At 52.3% G+C, this 27,926-nt stretch overlaps 8 protein-coding genes and 1 non-coding gene across 9 annotated transcripts; 5 read left to right on the top strand and 4 right to left on the bottom strand.

The window, feature by feature from the left end:
• Positions 1 to 156: 156 nt before the first annotated feature.
• Positions 157 to 3,995, top strand: RRP12 (Ribosomal RNA-processing protein 12; the record flags this gene model as incomplete). The annotated part of the gene is made up of 2 exons (XM_014687795.1): positions 157 to 225; positions 306 to 3,995. The coding sequence occupies 2 exons, from the start codon at positions 157 to 159 to the stop codon at positions 3,993 to 3,995; spliced, it is 3,759 nt and encodes a 1,252-aa protein (XP_014543281.1).
• Positions 3,996 to 4,647: 652 nt separating this feature from the next.
• Positions 4,648 to 7,370, bottom strand: G6M90_00g033530 (uncharacterized protein; the record flags this gene model as incomplete). Its single annotated transcript, XM_066130132.1, has 4 exons — positions 4,648 to 4,804; positions 4,871 to 6,903; positions 6,973 to 7,092; positions 7,155 to 7,370. 4 exons carry the CDS (start codon positions 7,368 to 7,370, stop codon positions 4,648 to 4,650), a joined length of 2,526 nt encoding a protein of 841 aa, XP_065986191.1.
• A 3,397-nt stretch (positions 7,371 to 10,767) lies between these two features.
• Positions 10,768 to 12,501, top strand: MBZ11 (BZIP-type transcription factor MBZ1; the record flags this gene model as incomplete). Its single annotated transcript, XM_014687793.1, has 2 exons — positions 10,768 to 11,623; positions 11,687 to 12,501. The coding sequence occupies 2 exons, from the start codon at positions 10,768 to 10,770 to the stop codon at positions 12,499 to 12,501; spliced, it is 1,671 nt and encodes a 556-aa protein (XP_014543279.1).
• An 830-nt stretch (positions 12,502 to 13,331) lies between these two features.
• On the bottom strand, positions 13,332 to 13,661 carry G6M90_00g033510 (uncharacterized protein; the record flags this gene model as incomplete). The annotated part of the gene is made up of 1 exon (XM_066130131.1): positions 13,332 to 13,661. The coding sequence occupies one exon, from the start codon at positions 13,659 to 13,661 to the stop codon at positions 13,332 to 13,334; it is 330 nt and encodes a 109-aa protein (XP_065986498.1).
• Positions 13,662 to 14,484: 823 nt separating this feature from the next.
• On the bottom strand, positions 14,485 to 16,282 carry G6M90_00g033500 (uncharacterized protein; the record flags this gene model as incomplete). The annotated part of the gene is made up of 2 exons (XM_014687792.1): positions 14,485 to 15,712; positions 15,786 to 16,282. 2 exons carry the CDS (start codon positions 16,280 to 16,282, stop codon positions 14,485 to 14,487), a joined length of 1,725 nt encoding a protein of 574 aa, XP_014543278.1.
• A 900-nt stretch (positions 16,283 to 17,182) lies between these two features.
• On the bottom strand, positions 17,183 to 17,254 carry G6M90_tRNA00000036. The gene has a single exon. It is a non-coding gene; the product is annotated as a tRNA-Gln (tRNA).
• Positions 17,255 to 19,435: 2,181 nt separating this feature from the next.
• Positions 19,436 to 23,828, top strand: RPH1 (DNA damage-responsive transcriptional repressor RPH1; the record flags this gene model as incomplete). The annotated part of the gene is made up of 4 exons (XM_014687791.1): positions 19,436 to 19,945; positions 20,003 to 22,071; positions 22,126 to 23,001; positions 23,051 to 23,828. 4 exons carry the CDS (start codon positions 19,436 to 19,438, stop codon positions 23,826 to 23,828), a joined length of 4,233 nt encoding a protein of 1,410 aa, XP_014543277.1.
• Positions 23,829 to 24,396: 568 nt separating this feature from the next.
• On the top strand, positions 24,397 to 25,379 carry SPKY (Sperm motility kinase Y; the record flags this gene model as incomplete). Its single annotated transcript, XM_014687790.1, has 2 exons — positions 24,397 to 24,630; positions 24,702 to 25,379. The coding sequence occupies 2 exons, from the start codon at positions 24,397 to 24,399 to the stop codon at positions 25,377 to 25,379; spliced, it is 912 nt and encodes a 303-aa protein (XP_014543276.1).
• A 681-nt stretch (positions 25,380 to 26,060) lies between these two features.
• Positions 26,061 to 27,814, top strand: G6M90_00g033470 (uncharacterized protein; the record flags this gene model as incomplete). The annotated part of the gene is made up of 5 exons (XM_014687789.1): positions 26,061 to 26,122; positions 26,247 to 26,506; positions 26,580 to 26,652; positions 26,723 to 26,892; positions 27,003 to 27,814. 5 exons carry the CDS (start codon positions 26,061 to 26,063, stop codon positions 27,812 to 27,814), a joined length of 1,377 nt encoding a protein of 458 aa, XP_014543275.1.
• Between the last annotated feature and the right edge of the window lie 112 nt (positions 27,815 to 27,926).

Below are 27,926 nucleotides of genomic sequence, written 5' to 3'. Positions count from 1 at the left end.
TTGCCAGCCAGCCCGCCAGTTATCGATAAGGATTTTTTTTTCGTGATACCGAGTCTGCACAAGCAGAGAAAGACCAGGGACACGAGGGACACGGCCTCATTTTTTGCAGTCCACCACCACCATCTACATCTTTTCTGCCTGTGTGTCTGCGACAAGATGTCGACACCGACTTTGGCTGAAAAGTTGGATAAGATCAAGTCCCCTGGTCTGGAAGGTCAGAAGAGGGTAAGGTTCCATTGAAACAAAAAAAATCGTAGCTCCATAATCCCAGAACAATTGGCTGACATTGCAATCTATGCCTCCAGAATGTCGTCGTCCTCCAAGCAGTTGAGTCAACCATTAAAGAACAAAATGCCGCCCCGACCCCGACCGGCTATTTCGCAGCCCTCCTAGCCTTACTACAACAGGCAATAAGCAATGGAAGTGTAAACACCGAACTTGCCACGCCCGTCGTCTACCTCTTGGACACTGTGACGCCGTACACCCCGCAGCCTCTACTCCGATCCAGGTTCACTCAGATCCTTACGCTACTCGCACCCGTGCTGTTGATGCAAGATGCCGAAGCTATCCTGATCAGGACATCTACCGGCTGCTTGGAATCCCTGCTCCTCGCCCAGGATGCGCCGTCGTGGGAGCTTTCTGTGTCCCAGATTGGACCGCGCCGCGCAGTTGCCGGCTTGCTCAACCTTTCTCTGGACCATCGGCCAAAGATTCGAAAGCGAGCACAAGATGCCCTCAAGAAGGTTCTCAAGAACCCTCCTCCTAGCCCGTCATTGGATCACCCGGCTGCCGATATGTGCGCGCAAACTGCGCTGAAGAATCTGGAGGACCTGGCCGGCAAGGCTGCTGATGCGCGCAAGGGCAAGAAATCATCCGATACCACTCACGATCCGGCCCTGATCCATGCGCTTCACCTAGTGAAGACTGTGGCGACGGCGAGTGGTGGCTGGCCCAGCACAAAGATTGAATCTTTGTGTGAGCTATTACTGGGCATCGCCAAGACTGGTAACGAATACATGACCATGGCTGGTTTTGAAATTTTCGAGTTAATATTTGAGAGCATGAGTGCCGAGGTTTCTTCATCCAAGTTGCCGCGGCTTATGGAGATTATCTCAGAACTGCGTCCCGCCGCCAACGACACCCAACTTGTTCCGCCTTGGTTGGCCATTCTGTCACGAGGATTCGATGTTTCTGCTCAGGTCGAGCCAGATGAGACTTTTCAAAAGTTGCCCGAGTTGTTCGCCATGATTGCACAATTCCTGGAATCACATTCTGAAAACATTCGAATCTCAGCTTCAGAGTGTTTGGTGTCCTTCATGGCTAACTGCATTCCTCAGCAAGTCATCCTAGGACCATCGATATACGAAGAGAAGATTTTGGACAAGATCACAAAGACTGTCGAGTCTCTACTAACCGTGCAGTACCAGGCTGCTTGGCTGCAGACCTTCAATGTACTCGGCGCCATGTTCACCTCCCTTCGATGGCAGTCTTACCCAAGGATGATGAACATCACCAAGACGATTGGGGAAATTCGCGAAAACTCTTCATTTCGAAACAAAAAGGAAGCGGATGAAATTATTGGACAAGCCGTGCAGGCCATGGGACCTGAAGCAGTCCTTACTGCTCTTCCCCTCAACATTATCAAACCAGTCAAGGGACAGGCTGGACGCGCATGGATGTTCCCCATTTTGCGAGACTACGTTAGCAACACCGAGTTGGACCACTTCAAGACCGAAATGGTCCCCCTTAGCGAGCTTATGTTCCAGAAAGTTTTGGATCACGGCTCAGCCGACAAGACTATGGAAATCAAAATCTACGAGACGTTGGTGCAACAAATCTGGGCGACGCTACCTGGATACTGCGATCTTCCCATGGATCTCATGGAAGCCTTTGACCAAGGTTTTGCCGAAATGCTCGCCAACCTCCTGTATAAGCAAGTCGAGCTACGACTGGATATCTGCCGAGCTCTGAAGACCTTGGTCGAGTCAAATCAGGCTATTGCAAGCATAGGAGACGAAGAAGAGGACTTTATGCTCCAAAGCAGAGTCTCCTGCGACACTGCCCAGAAGAATCTCACATATCTCGGACAATTTGCCGGCAACATGCTTGCTGTCCTATTCAACGTGTACACGCAGACACTACCTCAAAGCAGAGGCCCTATCCTCCAAACCGTCAATGCATTTCTCAGCATCACACCTCCCCAAGAGGTTGTTGAGACTTTTGACCGTGTGAGCAAGATGCTAGCTGCAGAGCTCGAGAACACACAGAAGCCCGGGGAGAAGGGAAAGGGCCCAAAGGCCAAGGACCATATGCCATCCACCGCTCAGACTCTGATGGATCTCGTAATTACGATGTCGACCTACCTTCCCCGCGACAGCTTCGCCGCATTGTTTGAGATTGCCGCTGTAATCATTTACAGAGAGGACGAACCACAGCTTCAGAAGAAGGCATATAAGCTTATTCCCCGCTTGGCCACTTCTGAGCTCGGCAAAGCTGCTCTTAAAGAGAGAAATACCGACTTGCAGCAGCTAATCCTGTCTAGCTCTGAAAAGGTGTCTGCTCCCGCTCGGCGAGATCGACTCGCAGCCATTTCCGCTCTCCTCCCGTTCATCTCTGACGATTCTCTACATTTCATCCCCTCTGTACTGAGTGAAGTCGTCATCTGTTGCAAGGAAAACAACGAGCGTGCTCGAGAGACTGCCTACGATCTACTTGTTCAAATGGGCCAGCGTATGATTGCCGCCAACGGAGCCAAAATTGACAACAGTAAAGTTCGTCACATGCCCGACGACACACCAGCTGGAACTGCCAATATTGAAGAATACTTCACTATGGTTAGCGCCGGTCTGGCTGGCAGCACGCCTCACATGATTTCAGCATCCATTACTGCCATCAGCCGTCTTCTTTATGAGTTCCGCTCCTCCCTGACGGAGCAGACGCTTTCAGATCTTGTCCAAACCATGGACCTCTTTCTCACCTCCAATAACCGCGAAATCGTGAAGAGCTGTCTCGGCTTCGTCAAAATTTGCGTCATCAGTCTCCCCTTGGAGCTTATGATTCCCCGTCTAGCTACCCTCGTCCCCAACCTCATCATCTGGAGTCGCGAACACAAAGGCCACTTCAAAGCCAAAGTCAAGCACATTCTTGAACGCATGGTACGACGTTTCGGCTACGACCTCATTCACAAGAATTGCCCGGAGGCCGATCGCAAGCTCATTGTCAATATCCGCAAGACCAAGGAACGCACCAAGAAGAAGAAGGAAGCCACTCGTACCGGTCAAGGCGATGATGCCAGTGACGAGTCTGACGAAGAGCAGTCCGGCAAGCGTCAGTATGAGAACGAGTACGACCAGGCCCTGTACAGTAGCGACTCCGACGATTCTGCCGCATCAGATGATGAAACGACGGCCCCCCGACAGAAGAAGAAGTCTCAAAAGGGCGGCAAGACATACATCATCGAAGATGACGATGAGCCGCTCGATCTTCTCGACAAGAAAGCCCTGGCTAACATCTCTTCCACCAAACCCCTCAAAAACCGCAACCCTACCAAGTCCAAAGCCAAATTCGACCTTGACGGCAAGCTCATCCTTGGCGCAGACAGTGACGACGAACCTGCAGCCGAAGATGGCATGGACATTGACAAGCCCGAAACCTCGGGAGTAGGTGCCTACGTCGCCGCCCTCAAGGGCAAAGACGCAGCGAAGCGCGGCAGAGGCGGCAAGCTCAAGTTCTCAAATCGCCGCTCTAAAGACGACGAAGACATGGATGAGATGGATGGGGATGACGTCGCCATGATCAAGAGCAAGATGAGTCCCGGCCGCGCCGAAAGAGGTAACAAGTTCCGCGGCAGAGGCGGTATGAGGGGCGGACGTGGTGGACAAGGTGGACGAAGTGGCAAGGGGGGCATTTCGGCCGGGAGAAGAGGGTTAGGCATTGAGAAAAGACACGGCGCTCCGGCGCAAGGGATTGGAAAGGGCAGGAGAGGACGGAATTAAAAGGGTTGGGCTGAGCTTGATTGAAATTTGCGAGGATGCCATTCTTATAGAATGCTGGCAAGATCGCAAATGGGATACCCGCGTTCGCGATATGGTGCATGTGGTTGGTTGGCAATGTTTTCCTAGGCGTTTCATCGATAAAAGTAGAGCAATATATATATTATATATATGCATATATGACTTTGGACTATTTCTTATGCCAAGATTGCATTCTTTCCAATGCGGAGCGGCAGATTGAAGCCTGTAAAGATGTGATATGTAATGAATCGATTTACAACCTTTATCAAATTCATCAACGTATTAACAAAACTAAAACGAAGCAGTAAACGTGAATTACTCGCCATCGCCAAAACCAAGCCATAAAAGACCCTCTCATAGAATGAAAAATAGTTCTGTCCATTTTCCCTCCTCGTTCTCCCTGCAACCTCTTCCTGGTATCTCAACGCCTCCCCTATTCTCATGCCGGGTATTTCCATCGCACAATCGTTTATTCCAGGCCTGTAAGAAAACAGCCTGTGATGTCGTCACTCATTTCCTTATCGTTATGAAATTGTTCTATGCCAACACCGTCGCTATGCTTTGGAGTCGTGTCTAATTGAATGGAAATAAATGCAGTCAATCATGCGTGGGATCCTCTATTAAAAAAACATCTTTATTCCAGGACAATGACGTCGTCAGATGGCCGTACTCGCCGACGTCCCCGTGAAGCATTCTGGTAGTGGTCATCCGCCGCGGGACGTTTACCCTGGTGTGAACGATATGACGGCTGGTGATTCTGCAAAGGAGCATCCGTCTGAGGATATCGTCTCCTGATTTAGTGTGAGAACCCGCTGCTACCAATCTTTGCAAGGTATGGGTGATGCGGTGGTACTTACACCTCTTGGGCAGGCCAATATCTGCTAGCCACACAATGTCTAGCCCTGTCTCGGGATTCTACATCTCGAATATTTGATTCCTCTGGTACACATGACTGGTACAATTGCGGCTGATGTCCATAAAAGCGTTCCGAGTGATGCGAGTTATGCAAAGCACCTGGCCGATTTATGGGCATCACTTCAAGGCTATCATGCCCTCGATTGTTTCGCAGTATTCTTGCATCTCTCTCAGAAGATACAAGATAAGATCCCGTCGCTCTGTACGGCTCTGAGTGGAGTGTAAGGGAGTCTTCTTTCTGATGTGTGAATACCGTCGGCTCCAGTGGCAAGGCAACCCTCTCAAAGAAGCCACCCCGATCTTCCATAAGGATTGGATTAGTGCGTGTCCCAGGCCGTGATGCATTTACAATGATTCTGTCACCTCTTGGGGGATCAGCCCAAATGGGATGTTCATACGGCCTGCTCCAGCCTTGAAGCGCGGGCCTAGCATAACTGGGGGCGCCAGAGATGAACGAATAGTCAACACGCTCTTGAGGAACATAAGTGGGAGCATCGAGAGCAAAACTGTTAGCTTGGAAGCTCCCTTCGGCTGGGTAGTCGCTAATTATCCGACGGCCCCCCCGGTCTGGGGAGTTACGAATTTCGCTATCCATAGGTGACATACTGCGGATTGTGTGGAACAGGGGTGGCCGAGAAGGCAAAGGGTCTAGGTGATCCTGTTGCCTCGGCGGCACGGCCCTTACAAACGCTGGCTGCATCACAGTCTCTGACGAGGCCGGTTCAATAGAACGGACGGCCATATCTCCAAGACGATTTGCGATAGGGGACATCATCCTCAATGTCGAGGGGCTTTCCCCTGAGAATTCATACACCGAAGAGCTCAAAGCGTCACGAGAAGCTTGAATCTCGGTAGATTGATAGGCATACAGCGGAGGAGTAGCAACTGGGCGAGTATACGGTTGAGATTCCATAGGGGGAAGGCCAGAGTTTACTGTGAACCCTATAGAAGGAGTAGCTCGCTCGACTTGGCTGCCGTTGTAGGTTGTGGATTGATGAGCCTCAAGCTGTCTGGTAGGCATTTGTGGATGGCGTGGGTTATATTCGCCCACACCACCAGCTATGAATCCACTGCGATCATCGTCTGCTCCGCGGTTCCGCAAAATAGCTTGCTGCCAAGCAGCCTGGTACCTCTTGAAGCCACGTTGATTCTTGCGGTTAGTCTTTTGTACATGATCCATGGATCTCGCAGGGGCCTTTTCTTTAGCCCGCGCAGTGCGTCCTTCTGCCAGCGTGGTTGGTCCCGGTGATCCAGGCTGTTCTACGGCTGCCATTTGTGGAAGAACCGTTGCCGTGGTTGACTTTGTAGATATCAACACGGAACTGGGTGAGACATCACCATCACTATCGATGGAGGAGTCATCCACCATTTCTTCGTCTGAGCTGTCATCTTCGGAGTCCGAAATGACGACCACTTCGCGCAATATCTCATCTAGTTGGTCACGGCCGGTCTCTTCGTCTCCTCGCCACTTGACAAGGATATCGAGACAAAGGGTTTCGACGGTTTTTCGAGCAACTTGCCATCCGGCTTCTTTCAGTAATTCTTCATACCTTGTGTGATTGTGACGAATGTGGGCCAGTACTGCCAGTTGGACGCGCCGGGCAAGGGGAATTTCACCACATAATCCAACGGGTGGCTCTCCTTTTGTAGTCGCACGCTGGGAAGTATTACGGTTCGTCAAAGAGCACAGAGGAAGGCGATTGTTGGAGAAACTAACCCGTGTGAAAGCATGTTGGATGATAATCTCTCGGTCAGTGTTGGGGATGCGAGGGAACAGGTCACGAAGTGCTGCATCTGCCTGAGCATGGTATTCCGCCTGGATCTCAGGAATTGGTTCCGGGTTTCCATCTGGTGTAGCTGCTCCCGATTCCGGCAAGTCCGCTATGGTGGCCTTGGCTTCTTCAACGATGGTCTGTCTGACGTGGTGGCCTAGTCGATTGACCTGTTGGGATAGACTGTTGTTGGTAGTGACGGGCTGACCACTGTTAGTCTCTTGCCTACAGGTGGATTTTTCTTCTTCCTCTTTCTCTTGTAGAATGCGTACCGAAACTACAAATATCATGGCATCTTTCTCGCGGGAAAGATCTTTGCATGCCTTTGTCAGTCCTGGGTTACCGATGGGGACAAACTCGAAGCCTGGAGGCGGGATTTTGTCTTCGGTCTCCTATCATTGGTGAGCCTCATGCAAGGGTACGATTTTGAAAGCTGGCATTGGCTCATTTCTACCTTGACTTGGAGGATCTTCTCTTTCTTGTCTGTATTCTCAACAAACTCAAAGTACGTGTGATGCCTGGATTTTGGTAGTGTTGGCTTTGCCACAAGGCCTTGGGGAGCAGGGGCGGGTGCTGGATGGTCAGACAGAAATTTCTGGTTTCGTCTGCGTCTTTCCTTGGGCCCGCTCGCTCGAATAGGAGGTTTGACTTTTCGTTTTTCCCTCCCCATGATTTCAAAGGTCTATCCCCGAGCTTACCATGATGCGGCTTGTGAAAGCTTTGAAGCGCAATACCAGGGCCAGTCAGTAGTCGAGGTAAGACGATGACCTTGGACACAGCGCGGCCAGCTACATGTAGTGGGACAGCGTTTCTGGCAGACCTTGGGTAGCGTTTGCTATTGCACAAATTTCTTCAGAGAATTAAGAAGAGTGTTAGATAGCGCGCAAAAGGTAGGAGAAACGTTGCCACAGTAGCGGCCAGGCCAGACGCGTTCCCTTTTGGCAACTTTTTTTTGAGGGTAGTGTTCAGGCAGCAGGCTGCATCAGATCACTTGCTGGGGGCGGGGACGACGGAATGCCAGCATCACACGCCGTGGTCGCTGCAGAATATCAGTTGCAGGACGTTGACGGTTGGCGACGACAAGCTTAGACGTCGACTGGCAAATATGCCAGTTGAAGTTGGAAAAGGAAAGTATCAACCATATTAACTGGCGGTCTTGAGTTTGGGTACCGATCCGGTGCCTGGTTGATTACATAATCACATCTGATTGGCGCATACCACCTGGTGCGGCATACACCTAGAGACCCAACTTGGATTACCATGAAACAATCACGTGGATGCGACATCTACAGATAGAAAATGCCTATGGAGTACGGGTGTTAAGCCTATAATTGGATGGCCACAACATTCACCAGCCATGCGAAATCAGGCGATTTCGTTTTCAGCCAGTTAATGCTTCCTCTAGCCATCCCGGCTTTATATGCTAAGCATACATACTTTTGGTGGCTCCATGGATATGGATATGGATATGGATATGGAGGGAACCCGAATCCATGGCTGGGATCTGACTGTGCAATACTCTGTATATTCGGGAGGAATATTGTCCAGTTACTGCGCCCGCGGCAACCTATTATTCAAGGAGCCCATCTCCCTTTCCAATGAAAAAAGACAGTCGTGATTAGATGGGACGGCGGCATAAATGCCATTGCGACCCAGTCACCATGTCACTACTGCGTACACTGTCGTGACCTCGTCGGGTTTTGATGGCGGCCTTGGGCGGCCCTGGGCAGAATACTTTAGTACCGACTGAGAATTCCAGACATTGACGGAGGTCATTAGTAAGTAGTAATGATGAGAGTCAGTCTGGAATAACATAACATGTGGACTGGCAGACACCAGAATACATATTTAATTTATGGCCGTCGGCATAGGGACTGCGACAAGGCATCAAGACAAAGGAATGGCATGAATCGCTAGTCGTCTTGGCTGTTAGCCTGTGGGGTCGTCCAGGGAGGCGATGAAGGCGGCGGTCACATCGACAGGGTGAGGTGAATTGCTGCTGGGAGAGAATTTTCAACAAAATGTTTCAGGCCAAAATCCGCGCTCGACTCGAAACACACAGGCCTTAAGGATTCGGAAAAGGAGGAAATGACGGTTCTCAGGGGTTTTCAGAAAACCACCATGATTTTATTCGTGGGAAGCCTCATTAAGCAGCCCTGGTGAGCCAATTTCGCCATGTACCCACAGAGAGAAGAATTCAGCATGGACGTACTCCGTACATGTATGTACTACTCCGTACTCCGTACTCCATTCTGTGAATTATGATGGATTCAATAAAAATGCTCAGCACGGAGTATTTCATAGGATGGGCAGGTAGTTATTTTTAACAGCACTGCCACAGCAATGTTCCAGCTGAGATTCTAGGTTTTGAGCGGATTGCAGATGACCACGTGCAGGATCACTTGACTGATCACTGGCGGAGCTTATAAGCAGCCAATTATCGTTGAGTATAATGCGCTGTGGGGCCAATGCGAGAGAGACCCGCCTGTCCGTAATACATGCTGGGATGTACGGCTCTTCCGTAACTCCGTACAGCCACAATTCGTCAGGCACTTGGGCGCCATCTTGGATGACAAGCCAGCATGGACTGGCAGCACCTCTCTGAAAGGCGTTGGGCTGTCTGTCTGGCCAGTCCAGCACACAAGATCGTTCATGCCATCAGCGGCGGGCGGTGGCCCGACAGAGTGTCCTCACAAAGGCGCCTTCGGGCTATTCGGAAACCCGAGCCACGGTCTGCAATCCCCTAGCCTGGACGGAGCACGGAGTATTTCGCACCACATTGAAAATTAGTTTTGTGCCATGTCCAGTCCTGCAGCCTGGCTTCCCTCATTGTTATCGCCAGTCGCCATCGGGTTGGCTCTCCTATCTGTGATACGGCATTCCCGGCAACGGACTGAGGCAAACGCCGTGCTGAGCCTTGGCACCCGACTGAGTTCCCGTGCTGCGTAGGAATCAAACAGTTTGAATTCTAGGCTGAGCGAGCACTGTACATATGTGTTAATATTGCATGGAGGAAGGGCAGAGCCATGATGGAACAAGCGTGGCACAAGGATGTGGAAACGTCAGAAACAATAACATCGTAATCAAGGTTGACCTGAGCAACAGCCGTCGTGTTCATTTCGAGGAGATTCGTCAGCCCTACTGTTGAAATCGCTAGCTGGCCCGCTGCTTTGACCCAGGCCGGGCGTTCTCCTGCAATGGCTACTGGCTCTTTGGCATCCAAACTGAACCTAACCAGAGCAATGACCTGTCGGATTGGTTGTCGATGCTGTTGGCGCTGTAGGGGGACCAGCATGATGGGAGCATATTGATGACGGGGCTAGTCGAGAAACGGGTCGAGGGCGTCGTCATCCCCAGACAGTCCGCGACGCTTATATGCGTGGTACACCGGAGAGCGAGTTCCAAAAAGGGATTTATCGATCGACGTGTGGGCGAGAGGAGACGGTTCAACGGCGAGGACTACCACGAGACGGCACGAGGGCGAGGACGTCGCTTCAGCCCCAACGGCCACACAAGTATTCGCCGCAGCCAAATGTGCGTGGCGAGATACCTTGCATGGGGCGCTAGCCATCACGGCGCCCGAAACGAGCCAATCGAGGCTCTCTCCGTCAGGGCATCGCCTTCCCTCTGTGAAAGGAGCTGACGCGTCACTGCCCCCATCCTCCCCACCATCCCTGCTCGCCCACTCCAGCCCGCTCGGGCAGGACTTTTTGCCAGGAGCGCCGGACCCAAACCAGACCAGCCAGGATGCTTGCCAAGTTGGAAACACACCATCAACAAGGCATCCATTCCATTCATAGCTATCCTCGGCCCCCTTTCTGCCTGAGATTTCGTTCCGATTCACTTCTTGTTCTCTTTCCACGCCTTTTTTTTTTGTCTGCTACACCACGGCTTTTTGCTGCCAACACCGACACATCATCGCCGTCCCAAGACACTTCGATCATAACCGCCACTGCATCAATTGCGACACACACCTCCGACCTCGCCGGTCTCCTGCTTGCAATTCTCGAGACGCCTCGCAGCTTGGCCGTCGCGCCCCTCAGTAGTCATCACTCGAGGTTTCCAAAATGTCGACTTCCAGCCAAACCATCGACGTCGATGCCCTGCTCGACTTTTCTGCCTGTGATGGCAGCTACAATTCGCCGTCGTTGTCGCCCTCGACAGCGTCAAAGCCCACTTTCGCCAGCCCAGTCACAGCCGCCGTCAGCACTCCCAGCCTGCCCTCAACGACCCAGACACTGAGTGGCCCTAGTCACAATTATGACATGTACCGCCAGCAGACGGGATTCGTGCCTGGCGCTCTGACAAACACTATGGCCGTAAACCAGACCAACAATACTGGTTATCAGGACTTCGGCAGCCTCGACTATCTCTCTAGTTTCAGCCCTGAGAATGATGTCTTTGATTTCAACGCTTCACCTTCGCAGGGCACCATGGAGATGGAGTTTGAGTCCCCTGCTGATTCGCAGTTCTTTCCCACTGTGAACCCCAGCAGCATCGAACACGACACGTCCGCTCTCTCACAGACAAGCAGCGTTGGCCGTCTCTGGCCCGGTGCCCACTCGCAAGCCGCTCTCGCAAAGGCCCAGGCTCAGCAACGACAGCAGCAGCAGCAGCAGCTCATCCAGCAGACTCAGCGCCAGACCTCTCCAAAGTCTCGCGGCAAGGCTCCTCAACCCACTGACCCTATCGTCGAGCAGAAGATTACCCAGCTCCTAAATTCGATGCGGGCCAAGCCTGCCTCCAATGAGCCCGAGTCTCAATCCGTTCTCAACAACCTGCCCAGGACCAAGAAGGATGAGGAGGAAATGGATGAGGACGAGCGCCTTCTGGCCAGTGAGGAAGGCAAGAAGCTTAGCAGCAAGGAGCGACGACAACTTCGAAATAAGGTGTCCGCTCGTGCTTTCCGTTCCCGCAGAAAGGGTAAGGCTTTTCCCATGTTCTTTTTAATCTTCTACTTTGGCCATTTGCTAACACCAGTTTCAGAATACATCTCCCAGCTTGAAGCCGAAATTGCAAACAAGGTCAACGAGAATGGTGACCTGAGATCACAGAACCGTGCCCTGATGGATGAGAACAAGCGGCTGACAGATCTGACCCGCATGCTTCTTTCCTCCCCGTCATTCTCTACTTTTCTTGACAACCTCAGCGCCAACCCTACCGGACTCCCACAAGGCTCTCCTGTCAAAATTGAACAGAACCCACAGCAGGAGCAGAACCAGGTCCCCAAGGATGTCAACGCCTACAACAGCCAATTCTCCTCTCAGCAACAAATCGGAATGGCCATGATCCCTGAGCAGACCATGGACTTTTCTCTCCTCAGCCTCGGTAACACATACAACTTCCAGCCCCAAGTCTTTGTTGTGGACACTCCTGAAGTTCCCAATGCCATTGACGCTTCTGTCCTCTCCGGCAAGACGTCCAACTTTGTGGAGGAGTCGTTTAGTTCTGATGACGAGAAGGTCGAAGTGCCCGTCATTGAACGCCCTCTCAAGACCAAAGCTATTGAGACACCCGAGGCTCCTGTTGATGAGGAGTTTGAGTCTGACCCTGAATTTGCCCTGTTCCACTCTGAACCTGCTACCACTACCACAACGCCCAAGGACATTGACACCGAAAACCTGGCTGGTATTGACCTCTTTGGTGGTATCGAGTCTGAGAAGATGTTTGCCCGTTACGAACTTGTCAATGCTACGGAGGAGGAGGCCACTGCTGCTTTCGCCATGGCCCGTGTCCAAAGAATAAGTGCCAACATTGACTCCGTTGTGTCAAGGTTAGAACTTTTGACCATGGACATATAAAGACATTCATTACAGAACAGCCAGTCAGCATCGGCGGCTAGACTAATATTCTTATGATTTTCTTTGTTCCCCTCTGGGCATTTGGGCGATTTTAGCGGCGTTTCGGCAAAATCACGGGACAAAGTGATGGTATAGGCTTCTGGGAAACTTTCCTTTCTTTATTCTTGTTTTAAATGTAGCGGCAAGAATGTGTGAACCTGGGCACTTTTGTATAGATAAAGAGGCGAGAGCCAGGCTTTACGCCACTCGACCAATCAATTAAGTCAAATATCTTGAGCTTCACGTACAATAGCACTGTGACTGCAACGCTGCCGTATCCCGTAGACTGCCAGGGATGCAGAAACCAACAGGATCAACCAATATTGTTCTTTGTGGAATTTCTCACCCACGCACCAGTGACGACCAATGATTTGTTTGCGGAACCATTTCTAGGTTCGAATCCCGCCTATTCTATCTGTATACTTGCCGATTTGGGAGGGAGGATATCATGGATCTGTACGAGGTTCGTCTTTGTAAACTCCAAGGCGTGGAGTAGTGGTTAAGTGTACGTTTCAGCTGGCGGTTGGGAGGCTCGTTCTTCTCATGATTTCGGACAATATAGACAGGCCATGGAGCACCAAGACGCAGACATGTCCCTGCGCTTTCCATGATGCAAGTAGCTACGAGGGGCTGTCTGGACGACAGTCCTTACCTACCAGTACCATGTCCGGTGTACTGTCGGGGCGGGCAATGGTGTACCCCGAAGCATGCGGGGTCAGACCGCGCCGGACAGTCTTGCCAGATGGAAAAGACGTCCGGCTCCGGGCCCCGGAGGCGGTGCGCCTCGCCGATCAGGGCGCAGCGGCTGGGGACTTGCTCACGACGCAGCACAAAGGGCCAGGCGTCTTGCTGCCGTCGTCCATCGCGTCTGGGCCCATGACGAAGTACACGCCGTGCGTGACGGCGAAGCGGTTGTACAGGCAGCGGATGCTGGGGGTGCTGATGTGGAAGCGTGTGCGGAGGAAGTGGTATTGCTGGTTGAGGATGGCACAGACGTCGAGGTTGGAGAGCTTTTCCCGGTCGAGCTCGGCGCTGCCCCAGAAGAGGGATGCCGGGGCGCCAAGTCCCGATTTCTTGGACAAACAGTATTCTGCCAAACCGGTGGGTTTGTTTTTTGCCATGTAAGTCTAGTAGTATATCGTTCTTGGACCGGCAGAGAAGAGGAGGGGGTGGCGGCAGAAACATGCTGGCGATTTTGCGATGCAGGAAGCCCATCTCGCCCAAGGCAGCCTTGTCAACCTCGCAAACGGTATCCAAGGGACATGGTCCTGTCTATACAGCTGCTCTGAATATGCGATGCGGAACTCCCCATGCGCGCCCTCATGCCCAAACGCACAATGCAGATAATCGACAGTGTCCCTGGCCCGTTTGACATCCCCCTTTTCATCGGGTCCCAGGTGGTGAGATGGAAGGACTCATCTTCAGACCGGGTTGACGAGCAGCTTGACGACACCAAAGGATGAAGCACAAGGATGAAGCACAAGGATGAAGCACAAGGATGAAGCACAAGGATGAAGCACAAGGAGGAAGCACAAGGAGGAAGCACAAGGAGGAAGCACAAGGAGGAAGCACACCCCGCAGCATGGATCTGGTTTAGGCGGTTGAATCCAACAAGTCTGTCCGACGTGAACAAGAATACGTCGGACCGACCGCCCTTGGCAACTCAACACGACAACGCAACTGATTCCAGCACGAGGCAGATGCTATGTGTGGCTGAAACTTTATATCAACACCCAAGTATTGCGTGCAAATCATCATTCATCTCGTACTTAGCCGCCACTGAGACAAAACAAATAACCGATAGACCATTAAACGCCGGTATCTCATTGTAAGCCTCCAAGCTGTCTTGTTACTTTGAGGGCGCATAAAGTAAACCACCACGGCCTGCAAGTTGTACGTCCCTGTACATGCCCTTTAATCACAGCCTCTAGGGGTATCAAACAATCACACACTCTCCCTCGCATTGACCGGCGCGCCAGTAACGCTCACCCCGTCCTCGTCCATTGCTCTTGTTCTTTGAGAAAACTCGTTAGTCACGATACCGGAACCAAACGGGCCTGTATGCGTCCCCCTCCCGCCATCCCGAAGCTCCCAGCTTCCCACCCGTTCCTCATTCCGCCCAGCGTTTGACACCGTCATGTCCGCATCGCTGACCATTTTATCATTGCCTTTGAATCCTCCCACTGCAGAGCCTGCAGGCCCTCCGTCCTGCCTCCCATTACGACTGAAACGCCAACCGCCAAGGGCTATGAGTCCCGCTGTGACGCCCGCAATGAGAACGGCCATAAGCACGGCACCAAGGACGCCGGCAACAGCAGGACTGATGGCGCTTGAAGATGAGCCGCTTTTCTGACTGCCCAAAACATTTGGGGTCAAGCAAAATGTCGACGTTGTTCGTGGGCTGCAGATTGTGCACCATTCACTCGCAGTTGTGCTGATCTCGTTCATTTTGCGGAGAAAAGAGGCATAGGACATGGCGGCCCCCCCAAATCCAGATCCAAATAGAGGATATGTTGAGAATTGATCACCAGAGTCCGCACTCGGTCTGTATGAAAACCGCACTTGAAAGCTGTCGGTGCTACTGCTGGGGTCACTCTCACTTATGAGCTCAAATGCAATTGCCGAGCCAGGCTTTGGTAGCCGGGAAAACGGGCTCGCCGCGGCATTTTGGTCATTCATGAGCCCTGCGGCCCCAAAGAACGCCATCAAGGACCGGGAGGATCCGAACATGATTGTCAGCTTCCCCCTCGTCCCGCTAGTTGCTAGGAAGGTGCTGAATTGGTCTGTTACTTTGTTGGCCAATGTCCTCCCGGCAATGCTATAGAGCACATGGAGGGGATCATCCTTGTTCGTATTGCCGCTATAGCTGGTTTTGGACCGCTCGAGAGAAAACGCATTGTTTTGCAGAACAGAAAGAGTGCCATTGGGGTCCTTGAGGTCTTTGTGGACGGTCCCATTATAAGCATAATTGAAGTCAACAAAATTATATATCTCTTCTGCATTGAGGTACGTTGCTTGGTCCACTGGTAAGCTGCCTTGCATAGGGTCGCTAGAGAACAATTTGGTGTAGAAATAGGCCTTGTCGTGGACTCTCTGGGCAATTTCAGGGTTCTGGGACAGATTCTGGCTCATTTGGTTTTGCCACGCGGTGCACGCTTCGTAGCCTTGGATACTATTCAGACGTCGAATTAGCATCTCCCTCTGAGGCACGCCTCGCCTGTCCGTGTAATTGAGACAAGACTTACGCGACAGAATTACTGTCCGAGTTCGGATGTGTGATGATTTGAGCGTACTGATATCCATTTAGCGGATAATCTGTAGTGTTGGAATTTAAGACAAGATTATGTCCCACGTAGCTCGTATCAGGGCTGGGAGGATAGAATCCTTGCATAAATGCAGCAGCACTGCTTGTCGACCACTCCTGCATTGCAGCCATGATGGCCATCTGGGTATTGTCAATGCTGTCGGTTGATAAGCTCTGAATGGGAGCAGTGTCTGTGCTATTTGACGAGGTAGTATTGCTCGCGTTGCCACCTAGATATCGGCTGCGAAAGGCCGCCCCCAGTCGCTGCATTTGCTGAGCACCGTTGGGCGTGAGGATGACATGATCACTGACGAGATTAGGCGTAGTCTCGCCATGATTAACGAACACAACGGCAGCTCGGACCGTTGAGTTTGCAGTTTGCGCAGCGACGTGGACCAGCAAGCCACACACGCCGACAAGACTTGAGGTCAAGATCATGTTGCGTCCGGGAGTCCTATGACAAGCAACAAGACAAAAACCATGCCCGACGTAACCACGATGGTCTTGATCAATCACCACATGCGAAGATGGGGTGGAGTTTGGTAAAAGACGACTCACTCAGACCTTTGGAAGATGCCTGGGATGGGCGCGAGGTCAGTCATCCAAAGCCAAGACAGAAAATCGAGACAAGGCTGCGGGACAAACTTTTGGTATTTTTTCCATTGCAGTGGTGGTGAGTAAATGGCTGGTAGCTTCGACAGGCATGGCAAGCTCAGCTCTATGGACCCCAAATCCTGATACCTGCTCCAATCTCAGCAGCTCATACTCGTCCGGTGTGTGCGGTTGGGATAAACAGTACGGTTTAGGTGAGGGGCTTGACGGCGCCGGCGCCGGTGCTGGTGGTGGCCACTGCGGGGTCATGATTGAGCAGACATCGCGATTCGCTTGGGCTTGGTGGTGTGAGCCTAAACTGCTCCTCTGACGACAGTCTGCTCCCCTCGTCCAGCCTCTTTTTCTCTCGGGGCTGAAGCTGTGATTTCACTATGACATGTTGTAAGTCTCGGCTGCCGCTTGCGGCTACACGTGGTCGTCTAGGCGCATTCACGGCCGCTCACGCCTCTTCCGTGGCAGGATAGCAGAGGCTTTGGAATCGGATGCTGCGGCAAGTTAAAATATTGTTTGCACTACCGCTGGTAGCAATGGTTTTGGTAGTGAAGATTGGCTTCTCCATCACGTTCCTGTATGCGAGCACAGCACATGGACCTTATTGCGCTTCGTGACTATTCAGACTTTTGTCCAGAGCAAATGAAATAATAGCCCGGCCCTCGCCGAAAAAAATAAGGCGGCCATTCACTTGCCAGAGCCAAATGAATACGCAAAAGAGCCAAATATTAAAAAAGGTTCCAGGGGGAGTCGAACCCTCGCTGGCGGAATCAGAATCCGCAGTCATAACCGTTAGACCATGGAACCAACTGAAATGGTGATCCACTTCACATGGTGGGCTATTTGGATGCTGGACCGCGGTATTATTTCGATATATATTGCTCTTGTAGCCAAACCAGGCCGCAACTCCTCTACCGTAGGAACGCAGAGCAGGGAGGAAACGAAAATTTCCAGGTTCCAACGGTGGTTTTGTACTGCAAATATGAACTGACGACGTAGATGACACCTGAGTCCTCATCTTTTATGCGACTGCTCGCGCGTGAATAAGCGGAGTGGTGACGACAAGTATCTCACCTAGTGTTGAAAGCATGCCGCTGCCGTCGAGTTGCGACATGTCCACAAGCATGCCCGAACGATTTGCTACTCCTCCTCCAGCATACCGGCATGCCTCCTTATCTTCTGGTTTGCATTATCATTCTGTCTCTTTCTTTTCCGCAGGCATGTTGCTCAGAGTTGAGGAGCGTTTTGCAACGATGAAAAGCTATGCAATCTCATCTCTCGGCGCTTAGTGTTCCTTGTTGGTAATGACGGAATAGTCCAAGCACGGACACAAACGCCGCCCAAAGTGCTTACTGACCTGCAAACGCAGAAGTGAACAGCCGTACTTGAATGCACGCTAATTGTCTTCTGGGCCCCTCGTGGTAGCTAACGGGGCAAGGACAGAGTCTATAATGAGCTGGCGATATGATGACGATGAAGCCAAGCCGGCCTGGATCCGCAAATTCCAACCAAGGAACCGTGATCGTGCGGAGTACTCTAAAGTCCAACTCCGAGTAGTAAACGATTATCTTATCAATCGCCGTGACAGACAGGGTGAGACCTGCAAGGGACAGATGTGGCGCAGGGATGCGTGTTGTTCTTGTGGCCCTCTGGAATGCGGACAGCTTGCACCAAGTCGGAGAGGGAACTAGATAGCCGCCGCGAATCAAGATTTATTTAGAATAAATAAATAGAAGCAAGTACATACGGAGCTCCTACAACGGCAGGGTGCCTTGCAAAACTGCAGTAGTAGTTGGACATGTGGATATGCCACGGGTAGTGGTTCGCGGAGATGAAAATAGTTACCAGTTTGATACGTGCCGTAGTCATGATGCGCAGCGGTAAGGCAAACAGACTTTGGAACTGGACGAAAGGGCAAATTGGGATGGCAGTCGCGCCTCAGAACAAGTGAGGCGAGCACAGTCAGCAATCATGCGATACATGCGAACATCTCCGAGGACTCGATCAAAGCACCCGCCTCGCTCCTGCCTCGCCCGCCAACAATCAGAATCGACAAAGACCCAGTGGCCTGATTGACAAGAGACCGACCCGGTGGACCAGAGCTGCAGAAAGAGGCTACTTGGGCCAGGCCTGATAAGGGGAAAAGAGAGTACTGATGTACATACGGAGTACTGGGTACAGCAGCGGCCCAGCATCTACCACCTGCAACACTGAACCTTGGAAGAGGAGAGACAATGCGGTGGTGCACCCTGGCCACGGGGTAACCTTGCACCTCCGCCTCTTCGTCCTGGCCACAGCACCTGTTGACTCCAAGCACCAGACCTGAGTTAGGTACCTAGGTACTTACGTACAGTGGGTGTACTAGTGCTACTAGTCGTACTAGTACAGTAAGTAGTATTACTCTGTGCCCCGTGCGCCCAGGCCCCGTCCCCAAGAGACATGAACCATGCTGACTTGAAAAGTTCCCCAGTTGTCTGGTGGAAAGAAGCGTGTAGCTCCTGCCTGGTCCATTGCTGGCGCTGAAGTACTGGCTGGGTCCTTAGAACTGCTTTCGCTGATACTGTCGCTGGACTAGCAAACTAGTACTAGCTTAGGTACCTAGCAGGTACTCTGCAGGTAGTCCTGGACCGTATATCAACCAGTGAGTTCTACCAACCCACCCAAGTACTGACGGGTACCGTCCAGTCTCGCGGCCACTGAGCCTCTAGCCAGCCAACCCAGCCGAGACTGGACGAGGTCCGACGTCGTACGAGCGCCGTCAACTGGTCCGTTCGACATCCGCCGTACGCTCTCACTCACACACACACACACGCTCACACTCACACTCGCCCTCGCACACCAGACTCCCTGCGCGGCTCCCGTCGTCACTTTGTGTTTCCCACCATCAGTCGTTCGGGGCCTCTGTTTTATGTCCACTGCTGTGCACAATTAATCGCGAGCTGCCTGACTTGCCGACCGGTCGCATGTAGCGACTCAAAGGCAACCACCATGTCGACCGACGTCGTGAGCGACGTAGCGCCTCTAGATCCTGGGGCTCCCGCTTCCCAGTCCCAGGGATCAGGACCCAGCTATGACCCTGAACCAACTGCACACGCAGCAGGTCCTACTCCGACGCCAGCCTCCAATCAACATGCCACCGACTCCGAGGACCAGATCGAATGTGCAAAGCCGACCGCTGCCGTATTTTTGAACTCGCCGCCCGATAGTAACAATGCGACCAAGTCCGATGCGAGCGACTCGGAGCTGAGCGAACTCGAAGAAGAACCAACCCTCGACGATGCACCATCCGCACCCACGCCCCAGCCTGCATCTGCATCTGCACCTGCTGCGCCTGAGGCCACGACTACTCCTGTGCCTGCACATTCGCCGACTGAGAAGCCCGAGGGAGCAAAAGACGAAGACGAAGAGGACATTGGGGAAGTACTTCCCGACGACTGGTCTGGCTCAGTTCCAATCTTTCGCCCAACATGCCACCAATTCAAGGATTTCCAGAAATTCGTATGTTCCCTGGGTATGAATGCATCATTGCCCACTATGCTAACTTGCTCCTTGTAGATGAAAAAGGTTGACCATTATGGCATGAAATCCGGTATCATCAAGATCATTCCTCCAAGGGAATGGAAAGATGCCCAGCCCCCCTTGGACGAACTTGTCAAGCACATCCGAGTTCGAGAACCCATCAAGCAAGATATCATGGGATCCAATGGTACATACCGTCAAGTCAATATTCTTCATGGGCGGTCCTACAATGTTCCACAGTGGCGGCAACTCTGTGAACAGAGCGAGCACCAGCCTCCCGCCAGACGCGGTGAACGCCGGGCCAATGCTGAAAAGCCCAAGCCAGCTAGGTCGAGAAATGTTGTCTCAAAAGAGACTAAACTATCAACCCCAAAGAAGCGTGGAAGGGGCCGACCAGCCAAGAACAAGGGCAAAAAACGGCCAGATGACGGGGATGAACGTCCCATGACTCCCGTCTCACCCAAGCCAGAGCCCGAGGAAGAGAAAGACAAGGCTGTTGACTCCATTGAGCAGGAACTCGGGGAAGAAGTCCAAGAAGATGACGAGTCCACTATTGGCAGGATGAGCGGTCAAATGGGCGGCGCTAAGCCAGCCAAGCCCAAGACGCAGTCTGTGTCGGCTCGTCGCAAGTACAGCCGACGGGAGGGGTCCACGATGATTGACGAGGCAGCGTTCAAGGATTTCGATTATCGCATGGATATTTCCGACTTTACCCCGGAGCGATGCGAAGAACTGGAACGAGCATACTGGAAGACTCTTACCTATGCCGCGCCGTTGTATGGAGCCGACATGATGGGCACCCTTTTCGATGACCGAACAGACACATGGAATCTTAACAAGCTTCCGAATCTGTTGGATGTCCTCGGTACAAAAATTCCCGGAGTCAACACGGCATATCTCTACCTAGGCATGTGGAAAGCCACCTTTGCCTGGCATCTCGAAGATGTGGATCTTTACAGCATCAACTATCTTCATTTTGGTGCGCCCAAGCAGTGGTACAGCATTTCTCAGGCTGACGCTCGTCGATTTGAAGGTGCCATGAAGAGCGTGTGGCCTGCTGATGCTAAAGCGTGCAACCAGTTTTTGCGGCACAAGGGCTTTTTGATTTCGCCGCACCACTTGCTGCAACATTACGGGATCAAGGTGAACAAGGTTGTGTCGTACCCCGGCGAGTTTGTGGTGACATACCCTTACGGCTACCATTCGGGCTATAATCTGGGCTACAACTGTGCCGAGGCCGTCAATTTCGCCCTGGACACTTGGCTAGAGATGGGCAAAATTGCCAAGAGGTGCGAATGCGCACAAGCTCAAGACAGTGTTTGGATTAATGTTTACGAAATTGAGCGGAAACTTCGTGGGGAGGAAACAGAATATGAGGAGACGGAGGACGAGGACGAAGAGGACGATGATGATGTATCTGGTTTGCCCACGCCGCCAGCGACCAACGGTGTCAAATTCAAGGATGCGAGCAGGAAGAGAAAGCGAGGTCAGGGCGAAAAGAAGACCAGAGTTAAGAGGGTCAGGCTACGACTCAAGACTAAAGTGGAACCACCATGCTGTCTCTGCCCCAACGATATTCGCCATTTCGACATCCTTCCCACAGCCGATGGTCGCAAGGCTCACAAGCTGTGCGCCCTCTACATTCCCGAAACGTACATAGATTCTGTGGATGACAAGGAGGTCATCTGCAACGTTGAAGCCGTGCACAAGGATCGACTGAATCTCAAGTGCTTACTCTGCCGCTCGAGACGCGGTGCTTGCTTCCAGTGCTCTCACCAGAAATGTGCAAGGGCCTATCACGCGACGTGCGCGGCTGCGGCTGGCGTTTTTGTCGAAGATCAAGATATTCCTGTCTTTGGAGAGGATGGTACAGAATACAAGGAGCAAGCTTTCGAGTTCAGTTGTCGGTTCCACCGAGTGAGGCGGGATAAGAAGACCGATGGCGACGCCCTGGAAATGGACACCAACATTCGAAGCGCAGCCGAGAAGCTCAAGACCGGCGAAATCTGCCAATTGCAGTACCTCAAAGGCGAAATCTTTGCCGGTGTCATTGTCGAAAACCGCCTGCAAGACGAGACTCTCTTAATCGACCTACTTCCTCAGGGGTACGTATATGCATTCAACTTACCAAACCAGCAGCAAATGCTAACTTGTCAAAGTGAACAATTGGAAGTCGAATGGAAGTGGCTGGTTCTACCAGATCCGGCCGATTACCATCTCCCAAAGGCATCAGCAAAGGCTTTGCCCATGCCAGCTTCCCGCAAGGCAAAAGATAAACTGAATACCAAGAGAATTCATGCCGATAAACCAAGAAAGGATGACTTGTTTGCCGAAGGCTACAGATGGGCAGAATTTGAGCTTTATGAAGCTTCAAACAAGGGCCAGGCTAAAGTCGACTTCGGCAAGTCAGATCAAATCTGGCACTATCTCGGCAAGACATCGACAGAGGCGAGGGCACAGTATACGGAGGACCCTACACAGCAACGCCACAATCCGAAGAGCAACTTTTTGGATACGATACCCAAGCCTCCCAGGCCAGTCCCTACCTCCAAGCCCACGTACAACCACCAGTCATACCTTGCCAAAGCCATGGCTTACTCTTACAGCCTTGCGGGTAACTACACCGCTGCAAACGAACAAGTTTCATTTGAGAAGCCTTATATATATAAACCCCGAAGGCCGGCTGAGGCTAATTTCACGAAGCCCACGACGTTTGCGAACCAAGGCTGCGCTGCTACCCATACATCTTCAGTTGGCTCAGCACCAGTATTCCACACTTACGATCATCAAACGGCGAACTTCCGACCGCAACCCACATTCACACACAGCATGCCGCAGAACCACAATGCGGCACCCGTGCAAATCATGCCACACGTTCAGATGCCCCAGGCGGCAGGAAACACATTACCTCAAAGCCGTCAGACTGCTTACCAAAAGCCTGCCAACACACCATCTGCTCAGAACAGCAAGCCTGTATGGCAAGTCCACTCGTCGGTGTATCAAAAATACCCCTTCTTCCAAGTGAATTACAATCGGTATGTGTTGAACAGTTCCCAGAGGGTTGTGTAGACTAACACCGCATAGGGATTTTTCTAGATATCGGACTCCATACTCTCCGTGGGGTGGCTTTACGAATGGATACGAAGGAAACCTCCGAGCACATTTGATGGCAACCCAGCAGAATTCAATACAACACCCGACGTTTGGTGGGACTCCTGGACCCCAAGGGCACGTACAACAAGTACAACAATCACTGGTAGGACAGCCAGTGCACCAAGTGCACCAGATGCACCAGATGCACCAAGCACAGCCAATTCAGCAAGTTCAGCAGTCGTCACTCCCTCAGGCACCTAAGCCGAAGCCAGCGCCAGCGGCAAAGCCCTTCAAGGTTGGACTTCCCGCCGCTTTTCATATCCCCCTACAAACGACTAAATCAGCTATGCAGGTTCCAGCAAAGGTGTCTCCAGTGCCATTGCCGCCAAATGTTCTCGCTGCCATGGCCAAGGCTTCCGAGGGCCAACAGGCACCAAGACCGGAGCCAAGGCCGCTGAAGGATCAATCTCAGCCAACACAGACGCACTCGGTGGAACCGACACCGCCATCAAATCAACCATCTGTAAAGCCGCCAGGTTCTCAACCGGCGTGGGCAAATCAACCGCAACTGGGGTTCTCAGCCATTCCTGTTACGCAACAACAGCACCCTGCACGAGAAAACTCGTTGACACCAGTGGGACTAACACCTCAAGAATTCACTGATGTCCCTGGCTCAGAATCTATGCAATTTGTCGAACGCATGATGCAGAACTTGCGTCGAGCGTCCATGAATGGGAGAGACGGGCAGGACGGACATATAAGGGGATAGAACTAACGGAATTGTAACACTATTATGTGAAATATACCGGGGGCAGATTCTACCCTGTCCACCAGGCAAATCGATACCCATTCCCTTGAAAATATGTTATAGACGAATGGGAGGTATTACCAGGATTACACAGACGGCGTTGAACAAGATGGCGTTGCACGGAGGCTTGCTTTGTCTCTTCTTTTTTTTCTGCTTTATTCTTCGGATGGGGAACGACATAGTTTACGACAGGGAAAAGGGCATGAATGGGTCGGCAGTCGGCAGGGTCGGGGTGGTTACGTGAGCTATGTACATTATGCCGGCTTGTGCTCAAGCTCGATTATCCAGGTATTTAGTAGCAAACAAAGAGCTGCATTATCCGACATGGCTATCGATGGCTTTGATCAACGTGTTGACTCACATGAATCTGAGTTGTATCACGCAAACGGCCGTTGGAGCCTCGCAGCTGCCAGCAGTGCCAACAGCGCCTGTTTCATTAACCAGTTCGCGGAGACGTAACCTCGTGCAGCTTTCCTCATTCACGAGAAAGCTTCCTGGAGTTTTCTTCACCGCCACACATCTATCGAAAATGAACACCAGTGAAGCCGCCGCCTGGTCCGACGACGACGCGGAGCGGGCAAAGATCGAGAACCGCGGGCTCAGCACTACCAAGTACGTCCGCGGAAGCCGTCTGGGACTCGGCGGCTCCAGCGTCGTGTACAAGACGCTGCGCGTCAGCGACGGCAAAGTGCTTGCCGGGAAGTCGTCCAAAGCACCCAAGGGCCTGAAGAGGGAGGCGGGCATTCTCAGGCTCCTGCAACATGTACGTTTCCCTGTCTGACTCCTCGCGATGCCGGCACCCGGCCTCTAACGCTTTGCCCGGCCCCGTACCAGGAGCACATTGTGGTGTTCGTCGAACTGTACCACGACCCCGTCTGTCCGGTGTCCGGCCTGCTCCTGATGGAGCTTTGCCCTCACGGCACGCTCCAGACGCGGATTGACCGAGCGGCGCCTCACATGGCGCGGGGAGAGGTGCTCAGCGTGGTGCGGCAGATTGCGCGGGCTCTGGCGTACATGCACGCGCGGGGGATGTACCACTCGGATGTGAAGCCGCGCAATGTGCTCATACGAGACTTTGACCCTGTTCACGTCGTGCTGGCGGACTGCGCGGACGTCAGGATGCTGGGGCAGCCGGGCGAGTTGAAGGGAACGCCGGCGTATTGGTCGCCGGAGATGAAGGCGAGGAGGGCGCATTGTGGTCCTGCCGACGACATGTGGGCTTTGGGGGTGACGCTTCTGGGCATGGTTGGGCAGTGGCCGCAGATGGTGTATACCGTGATGGATCTGGAGGTCTATCCGAGGAGGTGCTTTGAGCATGCGTGCAGGCTGGGGGAGCTGAATCCGGGCGTGGGAATTGTGAGCTTGTTGACGGGATTGTTGGCCTGGGAGGCGGAGGAGAGGATGAGGGCTGACGAGTGTGTGCTTGCGGTGGAGGAGTTGGGAGCGGCGGAAGGAGGAGAGGAGCTTGGGATCAGGTCGCCCGAGGCATTTCGGCCCATGTTGTTTTGGTGAAGATGATGATCATCGTTGGAGTTTTGTGTCATGTGATATATATATGATGCCTTGCCAATCGAGGAGTGAGCACTTGGTTACTGGTACCTGATGCGTCAGCTTTACACAAGGCCAATTAAGCAGTGGCATCTAATATGGAAATAATGGATTCAATGTTGACTGGATTCCTGCCATGGTGCATTGGGGTTATTAATTTGTACCGCACTAAAAGGTGGGTTGTGTACAGGGTGGGCAGACAAAGACCAGATGCCGACAACTCAAACCCTTTTCCTGTATATGTCCGGTATAATTGTCCCGCCGCGTTACTCCGTATTAGTCGGCCGACTTTCCACCAGCGCGGAGCAAATGCCGCCCTTACCCGCCACGTCTGTACTCCCGACCAGGGCGTTGACGACATTTTATGCTCCTCCCGTATCCACGCCTTTTTCTTACTCGCAGCCAATCTTAGTCATCTCATCCACGTCCGACATCGCGCCCTGCCTCACCTGCCTCGCAAATCACCCCAATGGAAGTGGGTGATTGAGTTATTTACTTATTATCCGTCGTCTCTCCGTCCGGCGATATAGTCCTCTTATCTGCCTCACAGCCGTTGGGCCCATGTCTCGCACACTCGCGCAGCCCTTCCTCAGACGCCTATTCAAACCCACACCATCTCTCACCTTTAAGCGATTTAAGAGCACCATGGAGGGCAGTAGCAAGATTAAACCCGCAGCAAGGGTATCTGGCCAGAAGCAAGATGTCTGGTACGCAGTCCCTCCTCGAATCTTTTCTATTTCCCCCTCACGGGCTTACAATCCTGATGCTACATATTTTTATTTTAAAAAGAATAAAAAAGAAAAGAACAAGAAGTACTAACACGCCATCCAGGTCCATCATCAACGAAGCAGCCGCCGCCTCCCCCAAACAGCCCATCGTAAACATGGGCCAAGGCTTCTTTGGTTACAACCCCCCCGACTTCATCCTCAATGCTGCCAAGGACGCTCTCGACCGCGTCGAATGCAACCAGTACTCGCCTACCAAGGGGCGGCCGCGGCTCAAGAAGGCCATTGCGGATGCGTACTCGCCCTTCTGGGGTCGCAAGATTGATCCCGAGACGGAGGTTACCATTACCACGGGTGCTAATGAAGGTGCTTTTTTTTTCTCCTTCGCTCCGTTTTCTTTTTTGGCCTTGTTGTCTGATTCTTATACCAACTGTGATAGGCATGCTGAGTGCGTTCATGGCCTTCATCGAGCCTGGCGACGAGGTCATCATCTTTGAACCCTTCTTTGACCAGTACGCAGCCTAGTTACCCCGTCTCATTTGTTTCAGCGTCCGAGGTGTAATCCGGTCTAAATGAGCGCAGGTACATAAGCAATATTGAAATGCCGGGCGGCAAAATCGTCTACGTGCCCATGCATCCCCCCGAAACAGGCGCAACCAAGACCTCGTCTGCCGCAGACTGGACGATTGACTTTGCCGAGCTGGAGAAGGCGATTACACCACGCACCAAGATGATTGTCTTGAACACACCTCGTACGCTCTGCCACCCCAACAAACAGCCAAAAAAAAAAAAACAACAACCCTGATATAGGTCTTGAAATAAAAAACCACAACCGGTAAAGTGTACTAATATTGTTTGGCAGACAACCCCGTCGGCAAGGTGTACTCGCGCGATGAGCTCCAGAAAATAGGCGACTTGTGCGTCAAGAACGAAATCATTATTCTGTCCGACGAAGTTTACGATCGCCTCTACTACGTGCCGTTTACACGAATGGCCACTTTGTCCCCGGAGATTGAGAAATTGACAATCACCGTCGGATCCGCGGGCAAGAACTTTTACGCAACAGGCTGGCGAGTCGGTACGTTCCGTTCCACCCTCCCCTTCTCTCCCGTTTCTCCTTTCAACTCGATTTTCTTCCGCCTCTCATCACTCACTTTTGTTCTTCTCTCCCCTCTCACAGGCTGGCTCATGGGCCCCGCCAACCTCATCAAATACGTCTCGGCAGCCCACACGCGCATCTGCTACTCGTCCGTCTCGCCGCTCCAGGAAGCCTGCGCCGTGGGCTTCGAACAGGCAGAGTCGGAGGGCTTCTGGGACAAAACCATTACCGACATGAAGTCCAAGATGGACCGCTTCAATGAGATCTGGGCCGAGCTCGACCTGCCCTACTCCGAGCCCGAAGGCGGCTACTTCGTGCTCGTTAATATGAAAAAAGTCCAGCTGCCGGCCGACTATCCCTTCCCCGAACACGTCGCCAGCAGACCGCGGGACTTTAAGCTGGCGTGGTTTTTGATCCAGGAGGTGGGCGTGGCGGCGATTCCGCCAACCGAGTTTTACACCCCTGCGAATGCGCACTTGGCGGAGGATTATGTGCGGTTTGCAGTTTGCAAGGACGATGAAGTTTTGGAGGAGGCTAAGCGGAGGTTGAGGGGGTTGAAGAAGTATATGCAGTGACGGGACTAGATTTATTATCCTTCTTCCTCTCTTTTTGTGTCTTCAAGACGGATTGGACAAGTGGATAGAAATGTGTGGATAGAGTGGGAATATATTTTGTCTTGTGATATTG

Source organism: Metarhizium brunneum, chromosome 2 (assembly GCF_013426205.1).
Source record: "Metarhizium brunneum chromosome 2, complete sequence".
NCBI lineage: Eukaryota > Fungi > Ascomycota > Sordariomycetes > Hypocreales > Clavicipitaceae > Metarhizium > Metarhizium brunneum.
This window is presented reverse-complemented; position numbering and strand designations above follow the sequence as displayed.